Source organism: Opisthorchis viverrini, assembly GCF_000715545.1.
Source record: "Opisthorchis viverrini unplaced genomic scaffold opera_v5_201, whole genome shotgun sequence".
Lineage (NCBI taxonomy): Eukaryota > Metazoa > Platyhelminthes > Trematoda > Opisthorchiida > Opisthorchiidae > Opisthorchis > Opisthorchis viverrini.
In genome coordinates, this window is record NW_008751856.1 from 493779 (window position 1) to 516263 (window position 22485).

The window sequence follows — 22485 nt, forward strand, 5'->3', positions numbered from 1 at the left end:
GACATGGCCGTGATCTGAAACTTTTTTGCACGCGATTTCATTCAACTTGGCATTCCCTCAGGCTTACAACCCGAATCGAACTCCCACAAAAACCTGTTCACTCCCACAGGTGGTGTCATATAAAAAGAGTTTTTCTCACTTTGCCTAGAACTTCTTTTGTGTGTGTGGGAGATCAAGGTATTGTTGTGGACCACCGTCCCTTAATGCCTTCTTATTACCGTGAACCCCGGTCTAGATAGCCGATCGATAGCTTGATACGCCTGGCCAAACCAGAAAAATTCAATGAACGTGCGAACCGGCTGCTCTATTGATCATTGTCGCGTACAAGGGGGTCAAGAGTGATACTAAGAATACAACTCATCTGTTAAGGTGGAATGGGGAACAACCAATGAAATCAGTCTCAACGAAAAGCGATTATCGCATTGGCTGTTATCCAGTCCCGTTACGTTCGGACCTAGTTCTTCTAATAAATACATGGACGTAATACACTACACCTAAAGTTGCGCAAAAACTCCGACAGCCCACGACCGGTTTCGTTTCGGAACCCGGCTGAATCGCTCGTTTGTGATGTTTCCAGGTAACTGCTGAATGCGCTGCACCAGCGCGCCTCATGTTTCACTTGCTACGATATTCGAGATATCGCGATACATGTTTATTTGTAATGCACTACTCATTAGGTTGCTGAAAATTCCTTGACAGCCCACGATCGGTTTCACCCTTCTTGGGATCAATCAAGTAGGCACAGTCCTCGAGTTTCCGTCACGTTTATGTTCTACTTGAGATCAAACTGCTCGAACTTAGCGAATATACACTCATTTGCAAACCAATTTGGTTCCGCAGGAGACTCAGATGGAACCCAGCTGATTCTTTCGGTTGCGGTGTATTCAGGCTACGGAAGGTGCTACACCAAGCCGCCTCATGTTTCACTTGCGTCAGGACGCGCCCAGACAGGAAAAAGTACATGTGCAGAGAGTGGCGCATTCCCAAGGTCACTATCGGTACGACACGTCCGGAAAGCAGGTGCGTTGGCGGAGCCCACCAAACAAGGCTTAGCAACATAAGACCAGTGGAGTGGACCCGAACACGGCTGCAAGGAACGAACATGTGAACGACCATATTTGGTCATTTGGTCATCCTGTATATTTACGCAGAAGCTTTGTATGGTTTTGTCCTGACAATACAGCCGTGTCCCGAGTTCTCTGTCTTCTCCCTATCGCGTAGTCTGGCAGGCTCAGTGCAGGCGTAACCAATGGACGGCCACCCACGTTACAACAACTTGGTACGAAGATGTGTGCATTATCTGGAACATTCTTGCACTCCGAGTTAATTAAATCACGCGGCCAAAATTTATTATAGTTTATTCGTTACTAACACAAACAATCATCTGGTACAAACTGTGGGACAAAAGACCGAGAACCGTTACCAGGATCGAGGGTGAGCCGAAGATGGTGTGACTAAACTCTAGAAAGTCTCTGATACAATTGACGGGGAATACGGTAGTCAAATTCATGGAAATCACAACCCAAAACGCAGCCCACACATCGTCTGACGGACAATAAACGTTCAGCTTGCAAACGAATGGCAGGTGCTTGGGTAACAGGATTCTGGCATGGTATTTGGACAGACAGGCGGATTGAAATGTGTTTTTGTTGCCAGCATAAACGATGTTTGGCGGGGGAAAACAATCGGTTGGCCCGCGACATCAAGCCAAGAAATTAACTCTGTGGCTCAAGGTCACATGAATTAAAAATTGCAACAGAAGGATTCCCAGAAAGTCTGCCCTCTGTTTCTCAAATTTTTTTCCTGATTCCGAACATGTAGGATGATCAGACAGCAGGAACTGGGACGACACATGTGAATTCCTAAATCTGAGGAGTTACCTGGTACATGCATGTGATCACTTTGGACTTATAAATTTAGACCAGAAAGCTGTACTGTACAATTTTATCACGTTTTGATTAAGGAATCCGAAATCTGCAATTTCCAAGTCTACTTTGTGTCATACGATAAATAGTCTTTGGGTGAGATCAAATATATTACTGAGTACAGCTGTGAGTAGTATCGTCGTTGTGCAGTTTGAGGTCTGAAGTTCAAGGTTAACCGGCCGTTTCGTTTGGAAATATTGAGTCATCCGGTTGCCAGTTTTAGTCACTTCCACATCTGTGGAAGGCATTCTGTGACAGATTCGAGATAATTCTGATGATATGGCGCCCCTCAAACTACTTACAAATGAGCTTATTTTAAACAATCCGCCGCTGTCCACCCGCCCAAACCAACCACAGCTTGGAAATAAATATTGCTTGTGAGTCAAACAAGGGGACACTTACCTTCCCTAATCTTATTTACGCAAAGCGTAACCATCTAAGATTAATTCATCGGTTATCTCCCGTGGAACTTGTCAAAAAATCCAAACAAAAACGAGGTGTTTTTAAGATATGAGAGCGTAAAATTCATTCGGATGAATGAAAAAACACTGGGGGTCAGTATGGCTACAATGTCAAAGGATTTCGTCAGCATGTGATGATCGACATTGATCTGTGAAATACCGTGTTATGAACTGGAGCAAAACTTGGAATTACGTTTACGATATTGTTTAACTGAGCATGCTGAACAAAGGCAAACTTTTGTCTCAGTTTGCATGATATTTTAAGTATCAAAGTGCATTTTGTTAACACAGAGCACTACTTGTAAGGTATGTGAGCGCTCGCCGGTAATCCAGAACCGGTTTCGATCCTCCTGATTGGGGAGACATCTACCAAATGGGGACCGTCGATCTGTTCTGTCAGACACAGAAGAATGGACACCGAAGTAATTCGTAAACCATTGTATGTCGCTAGTAGTGTACAGTTTGGAGTTCTATGTGGGAGGGTGATGCGAAATGTCCCAAGACAACGTTATTGGTTCCCAATGGACGGATAATTCAAGCGGGGAATTCCTGTAACTACTGAAATCACGATGAGACGATCGACTGCTAAAGAATTTGTACAGTTTCAGTCGACCTTTTCAAAACCGGTGGGGGTATTGTGATAAAATGAGGCATTTTATTCGTCAGTAGCTAGCAGTTACTCCTGAAAAAATAGAACTTTGTAAAAGCTGTGCTTTCATCTGATTAATGGGGCAAGGAAACGGATTCCAATCTGAGGAGGTCTTCTAATTTCCAACAGGGATGTCATCATCCTGTAAATTAAGACAGTCTACGCTGGAAAGTCAAGAACCTCTGTATTAGCTCCGAACGTAACGGGACTACATAACAGCCAATCGAGTGACCGTTTTCGTTGAGACAGATTTGATTGATTGTTCGTCACGCGTCCTCGACAGATGAGTTGTATTCTTAGTATCACTTTTTTGAACCGCTTGTACGCGACAATGATCAATAAATCAACCGCTTCGCACGTTCATTGACTTTTTCTGGGTTGGCCAAGCACTCCAGGCTATCGATCGGTTACCCAGACCGGGGTTGACGGTAATAAGAAGGCATTAAGTAGACTGTGGTCCACAACACACTCTGCAGCTGTTTCAATCTTGTTGGGAATTCTCAGCGGTACGCACCTCATAAATGTCCGGAGGGTTTCAAACTCGTGATTGAACACGTGACCGTTTGGCCACTACTGCCTCGCCTTTGATTAACTCGCATTTATACAGAATAAAGGAACAGTTATACCACGCAGACCACATCACATGATTCCTCAAGTGACAACGTCTGGTGTTGAAGTTTCACTCACCGGTTACTGAGAGATCGGAACTGTGTCTAAGACTAACTGAAACCGGTAGTGAGCTGTCGAATGGTTTATCGACCATATGAGTAGTATCATTCTAAGGAAAAATTCATTTGAGGCTCAGTGAGAAACTAGTGGAAGAAAGAAGGCTTTTGCTGCGGAGTTAGTTATTAGAAAATGCCAACTGAACAGTTGGAGACTATTGGACAGAGGAGCAAAACTCTCATACGAAGCTTGTTTACAAAAACTGAATATCCATCTTCTCCTTAAACGTGTCTTCCCGAACTTTCCTTGATGTTCATTGACTGTTACTCAAATGCATGCAAGTGCTACAAAGCGACTCCACAAATACCGCTGCAGATCTTACTTTTCAGGAGACGCGAAGCGGATTTACGAGAAAACATACTACTCGCATACACCCATCAGTAGTATCCACCGTATAATAGTAATCTGCCCAGCGATTGGAACGGTCATGAGTCCCAGTGCTCAGACGGAATTTTCGAAAAAGCTGCCGTATCTCATCGGTCCGTCGTCGGATTAGGGTTGGCTGAGCTTGGCTATAACTTCATTCATAGTTCTCACGCAGCCTGAAGGCCACTTGGGATGTCATCAACTTGCTAGCATTATACGTACTTTCTGTGTGAATGGACACGTAGGCAAGTCTGTAATTGGATCCCTTGTGCCAACGTACAAAGATTTAGGTAATTATAGAGCCACTGCCTTAGCTGTTATCAGCAGGCTTATTTCAAATGGGCCAATCGGTATTCCGAAAGGTCTAGTTGTAAGACTTCCGAGTTGCATGTATTCGGCATTCGCAACTCATACTGAATAAAGCTTCATAGGCATGTCAAGAAGGTATTCATGGAGGGACGAGAAATATAGAAAATAGCTTAGACGTAACACACTACTCATAAGTTTGCTGAAAACTCTTGGAGAGCCCATGGCCAGTTTCGTCCTTGTTTGATAAAGTCCCGGAGTTTCTGTCAACCTTATGTTCTGCTTCAACCCATATTACACGAAGTCAGTGGAACACATTCATAATTCTTATCAATTTGGTTCCCACCAGTGACTCAACTGGATCTCCCGTTTATGGCGTTTAGTCTGAAGTCAGTAACGTTTTAAGATCTAGTGTCCACTGCAAGAGCAGAGCTGCGTCACAAAACACGGCGCAGATTCAACCAGGTGTAACGGCTTTTCTAAGCGTTTCATGAACAGGCGCATTCCAGGGCCAAACTCATGAAAACCAATCGGTCATACAGAAGTTCGATAACGTTTTCTCGACATTCAAACCTTTCAAGGATCGCGAACTGCACCAAGATATCGTTTTGGATGGGCCCAGCTGAGGTGCCTCGCGTTTCATGAACAGGCGCATTCCAGGGCCAGACCCTTCAGTCATAGAGAGGTCCGATAACGCTTTCCCGAGATTCAAACCTTTCAAGGACCGCGAACTGCACCAAGATATCCTTTTGGATAGGCCTAGCTGAGGTGCCTCAAAGACCACGTCTTACCACATGACATCATATCCCATACTGAGATTCCGACCTGACCGACATCGGCTGGGCAGGAGCTGAGTCGGCTACGCTTGTTTGGGGACAATTGATTGCACTGGTTTACCGTCTCACTTATAGCAGAACTGCGTTTGCGCCGGCCTCAAGGTCAACATTGTCACCGCCTAGCTGACCGGCCAGGTTGATGTAAATCGGATCCAGTTGGGTGGTCTTCACAATGACACGGGTGATCATAACCATTGGCTCACCACTGGCTCGACGCACAAGTGCACACATGAACTTGCAGGAATGTCCGGTCGTGGGCCGTCGAAGAGTTTTCAGCAACCTTGTGAGTAGTTTCACTTGTGAAAATATACTGTGAGGTCTCAAATATCGCATTAACTGAGGTGGCCTGTGTGCAGCACATTCAGTTGTAGAATATCATAAACGAGAGATTCAGTTAAGTCTCTCGTGAAAAGCAAATTGGTTTGCAAATGAGTGTATTTGTCGAATCTCATGGATCTCTATACATACTTCTATTTTTAACATGTAGATCGAAAGCGAAAAAATATTTGGCATTTCTAATAAAAATCAATGACAGTCTGCCACGTGATAATGTGTCAACTTATAAATGCTTCCGTAAACTGCGTACGAGTACATCGCCAATCAACGTCAACTGCTGTTGTAACGGTGGATACTACTGATGGGGCATGCGAGTAGTAGTGGGATCCATTACGGAATCTGTGAAATCGCTTTGTAGCATTTGTTTACATTTGATTGATAATCAATGAATATCCAGGAAAGTGCAGGAAGACGAGAAGAAGACGGATACACAGTTTTTATAAACAAGATGCATATGAGAATTGTGCTTCCTTGTCCAATAGTCTGTAACTGTTCAGTTGGTGTTTACCAATAAAAAACTCTGCAGCGAAGGCCTTCGTTCTTTCACTGTTAGTTGCAGTTGACTATGCCATCGCCGATTTCTGATGAGCGATGATCAATCTTCAAGTCCGGTACAGGCTGGCAAGTACAATACAGACCGTGATCCAATCAGACGTCGCGGATGTCGGTGAAAATTCCATCGTCCGCACGCTCCAGAATTAAAAACCTCATTTCAAATTTATTAGCTGAGTTTCTGAGGTTGGTGGACCCTTACGTTAATTCAGTGATGGTCAGTTGGCTGTTGAACTATTCGGCGTAGTTGGCGCTTAACTTGCAACCGACTCGTCACCATTCGAGGAGACAATGCATAGTTTGGTGGGTACTTTTCTGTTATTTGCACAGCATCAATTCGCGGAAGTTGCGAATAAGGTGAACCTTACCACATTTTGGCCATTTCGCTGGTTTCTTGAAAAAAAAACAAGTATGCGCATTCGGAAATTTCTGTGCACCTGTTCACTATCTCTGTTCACTGTCATGATTCAATCAATGATCGATAGTCAGTGTTTAAATTGACGCCCAGTTTTTGTTCTTGCTCAGTTACTGAAATACAATAAAAGCGCAGATACAAAATTTCAAAATGGGGCGAAGTAATTAGAAACCCGTATTCTATCTAATCTGCAAGTTCGAAGTTTGTCACAACCGAGAAGATATCGCTGTTTCCCTGAGATTCCGTGTTTTCTCGAACAGCGAGGTTGTGCACAGATTGTTGAATTCCACCTGAGCACATTCCACAACAGGACTGTCGAAAACCGCCAACCAATACAGTGTGGAGGCCTTGAACGCTGACCATCCGATCAAACTGGGCTCACTGGCCACCTGCACAAAGGAAATCATGCCTTGTATGGACGTAATACACTACTCATAAGGTTGATAAAAGCTATTGAACAGCCTACCTCCGGTTTAGGCCTGCTTCGGACTCACACTTCTCGTCTGTTTGAACACAGATTGCACGAAAGTCGACTTATACACTCATTTGCCCCCCAATTCGGTTTTGACTGGAGACTCACCTGAACCGAACTGAATCTTTTGTTTGTGATATTCTGAATTAACCGTCTCATGTCCCATTTGTTAGGTAGCTTGAAATATAACAATATTTCGATGTCTAGAGTTCCGAGAAGAGCGGAACCAGTTATGGGCTCTCGGAGAGATTTCAGCAACCTTATGAGTAGTGTATCACGTCCAGACAACAATGGGCAGTTGTGCATCTGGGTGGAGCATAGAAGTTTGGTCGAAATTCGACGAACAACAATGCGAAATCACAGGCATCGGAGGGCACGTGATGCCCTGTGGAGCTTGAAGCTTCACTGGCAAGTTTTCTCCACTGACAGTATTCAGGACTGGTGTTTTGTGCTCGCTGCCACGCTGCTATCGGATCAAGAGCTTCTCGGTTCCCGAGTGAAACCGCTCCTAGGACTACAGTCAAAGTCTCCTTCATGTTTTGTGGCAAGTGACAACAGTCTGACAGTATTTTCAACATTCTTTTACTCTCTCGAACGAGACACTCATCTGGGTTCCAAGCGAGTCTCCGCCAAAACAAAATTTGGTATGCAGATAAGTGTGTAAGTAGTAAATGACGCCTTCATCGTGGTATTTGCTAGTAAAAGCAGACTGGCCATTTTGGCGGCAGGAGTTTTACAAACAGCGGACCTGAGTTGCTGAAATTGCCTGCTGGGAAGCTGTGGAACCGATTTTCGAAGGAAGACCGATGCCTGCCTTAGCCAATCATTGACCTGACGGCATCAGAATCATGCAGAAGCTATTCAAGGGTACAAAGGGATGGTACTTTTGGAGACTGACGTTTGCGAAAGCAGGTTGTTCATCGTATAAAGGGGAAGAGGTGGAAGGGACCTAGAAATTTCAGCCAGACGGTATCGAAAATAGAGACATGTTTATTAGACAACTGGTAGGGTGCTTGCTTGTGTGCGAGGGTATGGAAGGCGAAGGATTGTGGCATATCACTCGTCGAGCAACTGAAGCATTCTCAAGGGCAACGTGAAATTCACTAACCTCCAGTTTTATTCGAGTTCAGACAACACTCTGTAGTTGGAGTTATCGCATGAATGATGGCTCAGTCAAACGTTTTTACGAAAGACTTTGCCAAGTCATATCATCTTCACACTAATTTGGTTTTAGAGGACACTCAGCTGATGTACTACTCATAAGGTCGCTGAGAGTCCATCGACAGCCCACGACATGTTTCGCCCTTTTTTGGGGGCAAAACTTTTGGATACATGAGGACTTTTGAACACCTCGCGAGCAGTTTTTCGATCGGTGCCGTTAAATTTTTCAAGATGGTTCAGACTATTGATTAGGCCGCCAAAGTTTAGGCCCAAATGTTGTCCTCTCTCCAGCTAAGATAACACCAGAAATTTAGGCTACAATAGGCCGGAAACTACGTGCAATACACAGCAGTTTACTCAAATGTATGGATCAATTGGGTCAGCTGATCGTTTGCGTTTGGACTGAACACTTTTCACTTAGTAGTGCATGACAGTGGAGTGAGTCATTCTAAAATGTGATCACCGGATGGAGATGCATCGATTTTTTCACTCCACTGACCAACTGAATTGATTGATTCACTCTCGCTTTTCAGACTACTGTTTTGTGATTGGTCGGTCGACCTCGTGGAGGCCAACGAATCGCCATTCCAGCCCAGGCATTTGGAGCGATGATAACGGACTACGTGTGCGATTTGTAGTGTTTTGGAGACTCACTCCACAGCCAACAAAGACGTCAAAAGTAGTTTTCATCAAAACCAAGGTTTTGGGTATGAGTAGGCGGTGGCTTTTCCAAACTAAAGGACAACGACTGCTGAATGGTGAACCACGAGCATGAAGTTGCGGTAGAAGTCGATTTACTGAAGGTGTTTTGAAGTTCACCTCTTGTTCTTCACTCAAAGGTTGAGACAGATGCCATGGCAACCTGAGGAGTACGGAAATTTTTGTCGCAAGGAACGTTTTATCCACTAGACCACCTTTGACCACGTTAGTTCACTGCTCCAGGTCGTCCCAAGGACATCAAGCAGTGAGGAATTTGCATAATTTCTTTACAGCGATAGTTTAAAGGAGGTCTTGGCAAGAAACAGTCGGTTCAGAATCGGATCGAATTCATTTCAACTTCAGCAATTACAGTGTTTTTCAGCTAACCGTGGGATTGTGTGAACATCACTTTGGCACACCTAACTGTGTGCCTGTCTGTAGGCAACTGCCTACTGTGTGGGAAAAACAGTGTATGCGCCCATGGATTTATGATGACTTTGCATTATCGTTCCTGACTGTAAGGCGCCAAGACCCATTAGGCCTAAAAACAAAGCTTAGATATGTGCTGACCGGGAATTGTTGATTCGTCTCAAAAGACCAGCTGAAGCTCGGGAGAGATACGATGCGAAAAGATAGTGGGAATGTTCAAAAATAGTTCCAGCTATTAGGAAGTATTCTTCGAATCAGTGAAAACTTCCATTCGGTACGGCTGACAGACAGACACCAGAATGACGTACCTTGTGTTTCGTCCGCGTTATTCTAAGGCAGCCTGCACCCCAAGGGACCAGCATTGAGTCTGCCAGACTGCCGATGGTTCCTTTAATTAGGCGACTAGGCTATTAACATTTTCGAAACCAAATCTTAGTTGTAAAAAAGACCTTGAATTTTATGTGGCCCGTTTTACGTCTTGATTGAGCAATACTCACTGGGAGTTGTTTAAACTCGAGCCGGTCAACTGTTACTACAACTCCGAAAGAGGAACTCCCACCAAGGAGACCGAGAAACGCCTCGATGCCACGTAATTGTTGGCCGTCTTCGACCTATGCCTGAAATGGGTTGGGTACACAACTGCCAACATAAAGAAAATAACTGACGAGATGATATAAAACCAAGTGCGTTAAACCAGTAGATGAGAATGGTCCACCGCAAAGAATCTAATCTGATTCGATCTACTTCAAGTCAATGGCTTTTCGAAAGACCAAAAGCTGGACACTCTCTTGAGGATGATATCAGAAATTCACGGCTTCTGGTAGAACAGTACCGCAAAGTGGCCAGCAGAAGATCCTGAGCTCACCTGAAGGTTCCTACGACAGATCAGGGTTTATGGAGCTTGCTACCGGGATTTTATCCCTACGCACAAATTTCATGTTATATCTAACTGCTGTTCCCTCTCCAGTGTCCGGCGCCAGAAAAGAACTCATCGACAAGAGTACACAACAACTTTATTCCAGACAAGCGAGTGCGTGCGATTGCAAAAGTAACAACGGCTCCGCGCTATTTAAAGGGCACTTTCTTAATACAGGTAATACAGGCAGTCTGATAGGCGTTTAGTGATCACACATCAACATCGATCGTGCGTCTATGAAATGTCTGAACGCTGATCACATTCGGTCACACTTGTATGGCGTGCATGAACACTCATCGGCCTTTGCTAAACTGATCAAATGATTGACTGGCTTGGATGCTTGCCGGCTTTCCTTTTGAGATTTTGGTGGAGTCTTAGGGCCTCAGTAGCTTCACAGCGTCCTGGGGACACGAGTGGCCGATCAATAGCGATAATCGCCCGTTTTGGGCCGTTCACGTTGGGTGAATCGCTGTTGACTGATCTCTCCCGGAGTGACAACTTTTCAGATGGAAGGCTCATGGGATGGTCCTTACTACTTATATACTACTTATAGGATGGGGTCAAAAGTGAACTCCCGTAATTTCCTCACTTTCCACAAACATCGGTGGGGGAGTTAAAACTCGACGCGATGGAGGAACTCATTTTTTCCTTCATTCTAACTCGATCTAAGTATGAAAGCCTACTGGGAACAAATCATCTTGGTCAATGTGAGTTTTTCGGGAAAAAATAACTGTCATGCTGTCGCCAGTCGAGTGACAGACAACATTTCAGACAAATTGTTTATGATAGTGAAAAAGAAAACTTCGATACTGGTTGACAAATTGAAGTTCTTTTTGGTCAGGCGGAAGTTCACAAGTCTGTCCGATCAGCCTAGAACTTTCCAGAGCGGATGAAATGTCACACATATGACAGATTGACGTGTAGCGGACAGGACGGTCGACAAAGGTAGACACACGTGGACGGGGAATCGGGACAGAACAGGTCTTCAACAACACATGAAAATAAGATTATACACAATGTTTAGAAAAGTGTGGAATTAGCTAACCAGTGAGAGGTTGTATCCTTTAGGAGTGAAACATTTTTGTGACCCATTTAACTTCCCAAAAAAGCAGGTTGAGTAAACGGTTGCATTTTCAAGTCATGGAGTTGGCAGCTGGACAAGGTCTCTGGGCTATTCTCCGTGCGATGTAAGTACCTACAAGACTTTGAACTCAAATTTGTGGTGTTTTTTGAGACGAAGATCACTGGGCCAGGTGAGTTCTCTCAATCAACCGGAAAATAGGGGGTATCCGCCTGAGAAGATCACAGACGAGCGATTCAGCTGGGTTCCAGGTCAGTCTCTCGCAAAACCAAATTAGTTTGCAAATGAGTGTATAATCGCTTATTTCGTGCAATGTGGTTTCAAGTAGAACATAATGGGTTGACGGAAACCCGGGAACTGCGCCTACCTGATGAGCCCCAAAAAGGGCGAAACCGGACGTGGGCTGTCGATGAATTTTCAGCAACCTTATGAGTAGTACACTACAAGGGTATCCGTCCAACTTAGACGTACCTGTGCTGTCTTCCAGAGTAGTGCATTCACGGATGGGGTTAACCTTTGAACCGAACGAGGAGTTGTTAGGAGACTGCCACAAGTCGGGATACTGCTTGCCTTCCAAGATGGGGTCCACATGATTGGCAAAGCTGCAACATAAGGATACAAATCGTTTGTGTTATTCAGACTGCCTTAAATAGTATCTGAAGGTGTACCCACCTCGGAGTGTTTGTGGTAGGGTAGCATTGAGTCCCTTCCTCATTCACTTTTATTCCTTTCTCCACAATTAGTCTTTCAACTAAACAACGGTTGTAAGACAGTGGAGAGCTCGAATACTGTTCGTGTGTACTGTCCTCTTCGTCGACTGGTTCCTGTTTTTAAATTGTCTTCCGCGAATTTTCGGCAGCTCTCACTTGGATCGGTCGTTTAATTCTCCCAGGAACCTATAATGTACCCCCCTTGCACAAAAGGGAATTTAAGCGTTCGGTTTGAGTTAACTATGCTGTTTCCTTCTGAAACCTTCCGGAAAATTTGAAGGTCTTTTTTTCCAATCTGAGCAACAATCTGTTGCATGTTCGCAACAGCAAAGCTCTGTGATCATTCAGCCCTCCGTCGCCAATATTTGCTAACCTCTGTACCCGTCTGATTCACACGGACGGTGTAGAAGACAGCACATGGATGTGTCTCCATCATACTGCGTGGGTCATCGCAACATATTCCAAACTCCACTCAACGTACAGCTGGGTGAACACTTTCAAGGACGTGCAATCATTGATTGTGGAATTTGAACTGGTCCTGGTTGTCATTCCAATTTACAAGCATTCTCAGGTCCTGACATGTCGAGGTTGGTCCAAACAGGACTTCACACCAATGGAAGGAGGCGAAGTGGATTTACGTGTCGGAAGTGGATCATATTTACCACGTGGAAGTAATTCGAATTCATTTCTTTGGGAAAGGTATTGTCTCTGCTCTCCTGATGTTTTCGCCTTTCGACTGGCAAACGGACCCAGATTTAGGGTTATTCTGGTGATGATCCGGTGTTTAGATAGTTCGGATGCACTGCTCGTTTGTTAGTCTGTTCGCCGAGCCTTATAGTTGGGTCACAAACGTTTCACCAATAGTTTGAGTGACATTGTCAGCGAATCTCACACCATCCCACTGCCAAGCTCGGCAAAGTGACTAACAATCGATTGGGCGTGTACGCCTGTATTGATCTTAAAATGTTGCACAGGGCCAATTCATCGATTCGTCCGCGCCATCCCAAGATTGTAACCGAAACGTGTAAACACAAGTCAGGCAATCAAATAATTCATCATTGACCTTGTTGAAAGGTCACTCTGATAACAAGCAGTTCACGACCAGTACGTTGTGAGCACGGGCTACGATAACTTTGTCATCAAAACCCTGATTTGCTGGTGAGAGCTGAAAACCCCAGAGTGTTGGAGTTAAAGCAAACTTCAAGTAGTTGCAAAACGTCTCCGTCGACTGGGGTACACCGTCTTCGAGGAGTTGAGAGCCTCTACTTCTACGTCGTTCATCAAACCTGACCTAATCGCTGTTCGAGATCGGCGTGCAACTGTAATAGACGTCAGAATAGTTTCTCGGATGGGCGTGGAGTGATAGTGTGGAATGAGAAGAAGCAGAAGTATGGTGCTGATGAATATTCCCTCGCCATCATCTCAACCCTACATGCCATCGGTTGTAATATCGACTTTTTGGTTCACCAACCGATGATCATCTCTTATCGAGGGATCTGCTTTCCTCAATCCGCTAAGGCTGTTATTGGACTGGGACTTCCAAAGATCGCAGTCAGTGACTTGTGTTTGCTCGCCATTGTGGGCTCTCTGCGTACTTATGACACTTTTATGTGTAGCACATGGCGTTGAAGATACATTTTTGTCATTTAAATCTCACACCAGACCCAGTATGACGGTCACTTTGTGTCTGATGTGCGAGTCTTGACTGTGCTAGCGCACACTGCGCCTTGAAGAGCATTCACCATTGTTTGTCCTTTCTTTGGTTGTTGGTCCTTAGACGCGTGTTCCCATACCAAAATCTTTACATACTTTGGGATTCACCTCATCAGACTGGCACTGCCCTTGGCATGATCTCGAATGAGACGTTACTCTCTTTTCTCCCATATTCTCCTGTTACTCTTTCGCATTCATCGCTTGCACTCACTTTTTATGTTTGTGACCATGCTCTTCAAAAATAAATGATAATAATAGTATGGTTAGCAACTTACGGCAAAATTGTTTCTCTCAAATTACGGCTTTGTCTTGTTATTTAACGACTTTAAATTTTGATGTGCCTTGACCGAGTGGCCTCGACATACATTTTTTAAACCTTTGACCTTCATCTAGACAGACTACATTCATCTGTAACTAACCCGTTGATTTGTATTGTCCAGGGGTGAAGTCCTTTATCAAGTAAAATTACAGTAAGAATAATAATAGTTCGGCTGTAAAACCATTTCGGTACCCAGCTCCAATGCCATCCTACCGAAGAACGATGGATAAGACATGCCTCAAAATTCCCCAAGGCCAGACGGGATCCCTGGTTTGGGTGCGGCCCATGGACCTTCCGGTCAGCAAACACCGGGCTATCTCGAGTTCAAGATACCTCTGAAGAGAGGTCACTCTCCTGAGGACTTTGTGACAGCATGGTTTTTTAGTTTTGGCTCAATCCGCTGCCCATGCAATGCCTTGGTAGTCTCCCTACCGAACAATACTGTTCCATTCTCGTTCCCCTCCAAATGCCCTTTGGTGTAGGTTGTGACAACCATGTGGTCCTCTGCACTTCAATGGGTTCGCGAAATGGTAGTGCGAAAGTGTAGCAATTGTCTTAGGTGACGTCGAGTAATGTCTGGGCAGACAGGCAAAGAGGAGGCCCCTGTCAACTTCCTGTCGGTGCCTGGATTCCACTACGCCAGAGAGTAGCACCACGGCTGTGATACTGCCAGGTCAACCAGGTTTGGACAAGAGCAGCTGAGATGTCTGGATTGGATTCAAACCACGAACCTTCCGGTGAGTGAGTTCGCACTTTGAGCTCTCGACCTATCCCCATTAGTGTTCATACTAGTTTGGTTTGGTTCCTTTGTGGCGTTGGTATATACTACAATCACATTTACGTCTCACAGGTGTACTGCATAACCCCCCTTTTTCGGTGCGCATTGAGTTAACAAAATACACTTTTTGGTACCAGGGGCTGCGGGGAAGTCCCAAATTTCGTTAGACGTTTGCTCACCTGCAAGGATCGATAGTAGCTTGATACTCAGCGCAAAATATCAGTTTTAAGCCTTGAATACTTTCATCGAGGGACATTTGCCAGTCAGGCTTTAAGCTGATTGGCTTCACACAGCACCATCTGAACTGCAGTCACCGTGATCTTCCATGGCTTTTGGTCGTGTACAGATGAGAGTGTGTCAGCAACCACCCTGTCTTAATGTCCTCCTTTCCCCCCCAAAAAAAACCCAGCAGAAACGTTTCTCAGGAAACCATGGGAAACACTGGAGGTAATGCATTTCTACCGAACCGAACGCAGTCCGTGGAACAAAGGGGCCATTATCGACATATGTTGCGTTATCTCAGTCGGGCCATCCACGAACGAACGGACAGGCGGTGATTGTGTGGTCTCCAGGGTCCGCAGCACAGATACCTGTGAAACGTAAACATATGTTCCCTTGTTTGTGTTCGCCTGTGTGAGTTTTTGCAATTCACTCTGTAAACAACACCGTTTAAACCTCGTCGATGTGTGGTATGCTACGTTTCGATCTAGTCTTTCGTTACTGATCACCCATGGAAGGTGGTGTCTTAACGTCAGGTGAAAGCAGAAAGGTATTCGGACTGCTTGATGGTTGATGTAGTTGGCTGCTCAGAAACTGCCTGCACTGCAACTGACAAGTAATCAGCAAAATAAGCAAACATCCTCTGTTTTTTCATGTTATTCCTCAGAGAGGTTGATAACGTCTACTTCGCGGTGAAACTTGCCCTGTCGCAAAACAGATCACCTGATCAGTAGTACAGGTAAAATATTAAAGTTCGTATGAGTTGGAATGAGGAGTAGTCAAGATGCCACAAAATTGGGTGGGACAGAAAGTATCAATTAGTGACACGGGAATTTTGTTAAGCCAAGCTGTGCTGAAAAGCTGTTCCATGAGCAGTGCACTTTTTTTTGCGAAATTTCAATATAGTCTCGAACACATCACCTGCCGGCCTCGAACGGCTGATCAGTCGCGCGTGGACAGGACACAGTGTCACGTGATCACGTGTTCACTGGCTATTCCCGTATTGCCAAAAATAGACTTTTGCTCATTTTTGTTTGACAGAGACACTTGGTACAGATGATGAAAGTCGAATCTAACTAGACCAGTGAATCTTCGTACTAGAACCGGTTTAAAATGAATGTAGTAGACCTATTGGTGTTCTCTATTGTCCGTAAGTCTTAATAGAAGAACCATTTGCAGCCGTTAAGGTGAAAGAAGAAGGAGTGCAGCAATTAAAGGGATAATACTGATGTCAGCTCCGGTGTCTACAAGAAAATGAAGACCAGAAGTCTTGTCTACAACTGTCAGACGACGAGTTGTATGAGCGGGGCCTTGAACTTTACTCGTCTCTATTGTTCGGCCCGTGCGTTTTCCGATAATGTAGTAGACCTTTGCTTCTCCCGTGGGATGCACGAGGATAATGGATTTCTCTGTTCTGAGTGCTCCCTAAATGCTGTAGAGGTCGAGATGGACAGAGGGTCCCGTCAGTTGAAACACGTGGAGATGAAAAAATGACCACGTTGGACAGTGTAGAGTGTTAGGCGACCAAAGTCATCATAGTGGCTGAGTGAATGGTCGGAAAGCGTTTATTACGACAGAATAAATTTTCTTTCAATTCTGGTGAGCAAAAGACGTCAGATACAAACTTTACTACTTCGATTATCTATGTCAGTTACAGCTACTAGTGACCTGATTACGTTTTAGTACATGAGTAAACGACATCGAGGACGTGAGACCTCTCACACAATCTGGGGACAAAGGCATGGCTTAAAAAAGTGCCAATATCTTCTTATTAGGAGAACCAGCTCCGAACGTAGAGGAGCCACATAACAGCCAATGGAATAACTGTTTCGTTGAGGGACAGATTTCATTGGTTGTTCTTCACTCGTCTTGACAGATGAGTTGTGTTCTTAGTATCGTTTTTTTGGCCCGCTTGTACGCGACAGTGATCAATGGATCGATGAGCTGATTCGCGCGTTCATTGACTCTTTCTGGTATGGCCAAGCGCACCAGGCTATCGATCGGTTATCCAGACCGGAGTTCACGGTAATAAGAAGGCATTAGGGAGACTGTGGTCCACAACACCTCTAAAGGAGTTGACAACCACGGGTCAGATTGATGCATTTCACCTCGTGGTGTCTGTGATTTGTTCGCCAAATTAACCATCTAAACGTAGAGAGAGTTGTTTCAGGTTTTGAGCTGCTCAACTGAGGCCGAGTAGAGATAAGCTAAACTTGACAGCGGGAAACGCACCACGGGCAATGTGACCATATGACACGTGACCTTCCAGAAGCTGAGTGTGGAGGTAAAAAGATTGTCGTTCTTTGTATACGCGTTACACACTACTCATGAGGTTGCTGAACACCTTATCAGTAGTGTGCTGCGCTATCACGAACATGAGGTTACCTGGAGCGCATTCGTCTGAAGCCCCTTCTGCCAAAACCAAACTCGTATGCAACTGAGTGCGTTAGGCGAATAGTCTTTTTTGATGTTTTAAATGGAAGAGAAACAAGCAGCTGGTTAGTTGGTCAGTTCAAGGACGAGGGTGTATGACGGGCCATCATTCAGCGGACATTATCAGAACACATTCGACGGTCGATGAGATACTGTCCAGTAAAGTTGCCTAGAGCTGTGTGCCATTGCAAATCAGCACGGGTAAGACCTCTTGGCCTCCGTGAGTGCCATCTGTTTGCACTTTTCAGCCAACTGCGGAAAATTTGTCCGTGGAATCTGATTTACGGTCCTGATAACGCCGACAACAAAAAACGAGTACAAACGCCTCAAAAGGACTTAAGATACACTTAAAGAACAGCGATGTTGTCCTGAAAACCAACTTTACGTAGACGTTGGCATTAGCCAGCATAGTTTCTTGTGAAGTTCCAGAATGTTGATGATTGATTATTGGTGACTATTGATTATTCTGTACAGTTGAATCACCCTATCACTTCCTACTTGCTTGGGAAAAAGCTCGTTGTAAAACAGGTGGTCTTTAGGGAAAAATATGCGAGATCTCAAGTTCACTTGTTGCTGAATCCTTAGCCGCTGGAGAGAGAGTTAACTGTTCGAAGTGGCTCATTCGACGAATATCTGCTCGGTACTCACCGAATTCCCCAAATGTACTGAAACACAATAGGTATCGATCTTCTCGGGCGCATTACATAGGTGCACTCCTTGAGTTCCTATCAAACTCCTGTGCTTGAAGAAATGTACTTTCGAGAAAACATTGATAAGCGATATATTTTTAGTGAAACAGTATTGTTCTCGAGCTTCCCCGACGGGAGTCAGTCCAATACTCACTGTATTCCCCAAGTATGCCAGTACACCATAGAAGTATAGTCCATGTAGAAATAGCGTGAAGAAATAGCGTGCGATGTCATTGGCTGGTCAGCATCGAAGTACCCAATTGTGGAGAGAGAACTCCCTAAAGACCGAGTGTGTCCGCGTCTATCAAAAGCTCAAGGTCAATATACACACCCCATTCAACTAGTTCTCTCAGTCAATATAAAAAAATATTCTTCAAAGAAATTGTACACAAAAGAGTCCTACGTACAGCAAGATATGTGCTATGTAGCTGGATATCCCGCAATAAAACGTCACTGTCTATTATGGAGTCAAATTCGGAGAAATGATTTGAGTTGAATACTAACGATGTTGATTCCCAATTTGGTCTGGACGGGAGGCACACTAACTAACTAACTAACTAACTAACTAACTAACTAACTAACTAACTAACTAACTAACTAACTAACTAACTAACTAACTAACTAACTAACTAACTAACTAACTAACTAACTAACTAACTAACTAACTAACTAACTAACTAACTAACTAACTAACTAACTAACTAACTAACTAACTAACTAACTAACTAACTAACTAACTAACTAACTAACTAACTAACTAACTAACTAACTAACTAACTAACTAACTAACTAACTAACTAACTAACTAACTAACTAACTAACTAACTAACTAACTAACTAACTAACTAACTAACTAACTAACTAACTAACTAACTAACTAACTAACTAACTAACTAACTAACTAACTAACTAACTAACTAACTAACTAACTAACTAACTAACTAACTAACTAACTAACTAACTAACTAACTAACTAACTAACTAACTAACTAACTAACTAACTAACTAACTAACTAACTAACTAACTAACTAACTAACTAACTAACTAACTAACTAACTAACTAACTAACTAACTAACTAACTAACTAACTAACTAACTAACTAACTAACTAACTAACTAACTAACTAACTAACTAACTAACTAGCCAACTGACCAACTAAATAAATAAATAAATAGATAAATAAATAACTTAATAACTAACGGACCAACTAACAAACTAACTACCCAACTATCTAACTTCTTGACTGGGCAAATATGCACGTTGACCGGCTTTCCGCATAACTAACTGAATCAATCGACACGAACCATGTGTCTCACACGAAAAGTTTCTGCAATGCGATTGATGAAATCACCCGTGGCCCTTTCGCAGAATGAACACATTCGGGATCTATTTACGATTCTGATACCGCCTAACTAGCCACATTAGAGACTGAACTAGAGAAAACTTACGGCCAATGCCACAGAAATATGTAAACCTATGTATTCGTTAGGCTGATTAGGAACTCTGATCAATTTGATTGATTAAAAGCATAGAAGAGGAAAACTGTTCCTCTGCACTAGTTTTCTATTTTCATGAAGGAAACCACTCACATGGTTGCTGAAAATTCTTCGACAGCCCACGACTGGTTTCGGCCTTCTTGGGGCTCATCAGGTAGGCGCAGACCCCGAGTTCCCGTCAATTTCATGTTCTTCTTGGAGCCAAATTGAACTGTTTTCCAGAAATACACTTATTTGCAAACAAATTTGGTTTTCACGAGAGATTCAACTGAATCTACAACTGAATGTGCTGCACACAGGCCGCCTCATGATTCGAGATATCACAGTATGTATTTTCATAAAGGAAACTACTCACAAGGTTGCTGAAAACTGTTCGACAGCCCATGGCCGGTTTTTTATATTTACTTATCGCCAGAAGCACGCAACGAGAACCCGCACTTTTGTTCCGCATTTCGACTCATGCAAGGTGTATGTGAGCAACTCTGCTCGTTTCCGCACAGATCACTTGTCTCTTTACATTTCTGATCCAAGTGATCTGAAATTTATATTTAACGGATTTCCAGTGCACTGTTTGTTAGTCTGCCCCACTGTGACATCAATCATTTGTTTGATCAGCGCTCTCTCTCTCTCTCTCACCCTGACATTTCGTAATCACTAGCCTATCACGTGACTGTCTGGTCAACGCGCTCGTGTCTGCTGGTGCCAAAATAGACAGCGAAGAATTCGAAAACTAATTTGATGGATTTACGTCTGTTTGACTTCAAATGTCAGCGAGAAATTCAATCTTTTGACAAGCAGCAATATTTTTCTACAGTCAGTTTGTTTTTAAGTGCTTCGTCTGATTAAGTTCATTATCGAGCGAGTAAAATATCTTACCTGACCATTCGAGTGTCGTTCTTACCGGTGGAAGGACGCCATCGTTTTCGGAACATTGCTGAGTGCAAGATCCAAACTTACCAATTGTTTCTACCTTCGAGCTCCGTAGAACCGACTGCTAATGCAGGTGATAACAACTCACGTCGCTTTGTCGTCCAGTCACCTTTATCCCGCGATCCTGAAACGAAATTGAAGTCGTAAAGGTGACGTATGTGCCTTCGATCAATGGAACATTCATCAGAGGAGACATTTCCAAAGTAGTGTTCCATCCCTAAGCATTCTCTTGTCAGTTAAAACTGTTCTCAGACCGTCACATCTCAGTTTCACGTGGATCGATAGTCCTTTTGTTCAACGATGCTACGGTGCTTGAAAATAGTTTTGTATTCTAGATCACCAGGACGAATTGCGCTTGCAAAGCACGCCCGGGAATACCCCACTTTCTACAGGGACTCAACTATCGGACAGTGCGGCCTTTGAATACTAACAAGGGGAATGGGTGCTGGAATCTTTCCACAGATTCGTCAGAAAGGCGCCGCTGATTTTTCAAATTAGGGGGCGAATTTGTGTAATGCCTCTCAGCTGGTTTCCTTTGATTGGCTTTGCTTGCAGTGAAAACGAAAGTCACAAAATCTCTCCCTATTATCAATCGCACTATAATTAAATCAGGCAAGGAAAATGAACCGTTCATATGAGAAGTCATCACTCGAGAAGCTATTCAACGGCGGAACATGTGATGAGGACTTTATGACTGAAGGATGGATTGTACTGCATCTGTGAACTGAACGGCCGCTCGCGGCCACACAATACATTCGCAACCGAGATTTATGCGTTTGAATCAACCCGAAGATTTGTGATGGGTGTACTTTTAAACGTTTCAGATTGTAGATCAAGGGGCTGTTGATCATGTGATCGCCAAGGGGGGGGGGGGGGGAACTCGATGAGAGGGTGACATGAGACGCTCTACTCGTCAGAGATCCAGATTTTTTCTACACAAACTCGTCTTGTCCTCACTTTCCAAAGTTGGACATGCTGATCGATAAGGGAGACCGACTAAAGCGGAAGATGCTAGTTAGACACACATCTGTGTGCGCACTGGATACCTCACAAACGAAAGATTTGTTTGTGAACCAGGTGAGCTCAAGTCAAAACACCAAGTCAACTGGCAACTGTGTGTAGCTCACCAACTGCGCTACATGTTCGTGTAGAATAGAAAGTCGAACAGAAACTCGGGGACTTTGTAAATTGGGTGAGCCCGTTCATGAACTTATTAGTGCATATTCGATGATGGTCATAGCACAAATCAGAAGGTGTATGCACTAATAAAAGTTTTTAGCATGGTTGCCAGTAGTGGGTTGCAACACATATGAAAATAAATACAGTGCGAAATGGGAGCAAGTCAAAAAAGGAACTTATCGTATGCGAGAGTCCCTTGGTGGAAGTCCGGACAGCGAGAACGTCTTCCCTCCGCAGGTTGGCTGCTACACGTATTCCATAGTTGTCCGTGGACTGACTCCTTGCTCCCTGCGCGCGCGCGCGAGTCTGTGTGTGTCCTGACTGGGTTCGGTTTCCCAATATGTAGGTCCGTTTGCGTGTACGTGGGGACGTCAGCACATGAGTAGTGGCTACGCTCACCAGACGGTACAGACAATCGACGTCTGATGAGTCACCTTGATGTGACGCGGTTTGCAAGTATGAAAAAAGACGAGTCTCGTGATCCAGTGAGCGACTGTGAGCTGAACAGGCAAGTATGTGATGACTGGGTGGCTAAAAACTGTCACAGAGTTTCTATCCACCTTATAAGTAGTAGTGTAGTCCGTCAAGAACAAAAAAATACTCCATTCTGTTTGCGTGTGGTGTGGGGATGTGGTGATGTGACGACATTGCCCCCTTACATACAAGACATCCAAAACGGCGGGAGGG

The 22485-nt window shown here is 44.2% G+C and overlaps 1 protein-coding gene across 1 annotated transcript in view; it reads right to left on the reverse strand.

The window, feature by feature from the left end:
• Nucleotides 1–22485, reverse strand: part of T265_08069 (hypothetical protein) — a gene marked incomplete at both ends in the record, with an annotated part of 62879 nt that overhangs the window by 39447 nt on the left and 947 nt on the right. The window contains one exon of the mRNA XM_009173764.1: nucleotides 11802–11932. Coding sequence (XP_009172028.1) covers nucleotides 11802–11932 — 131 coding nt within the window. The remainder of the gene's footprint in view (nucleotides 1–11801; nucleotides 11933–22485) is intronic.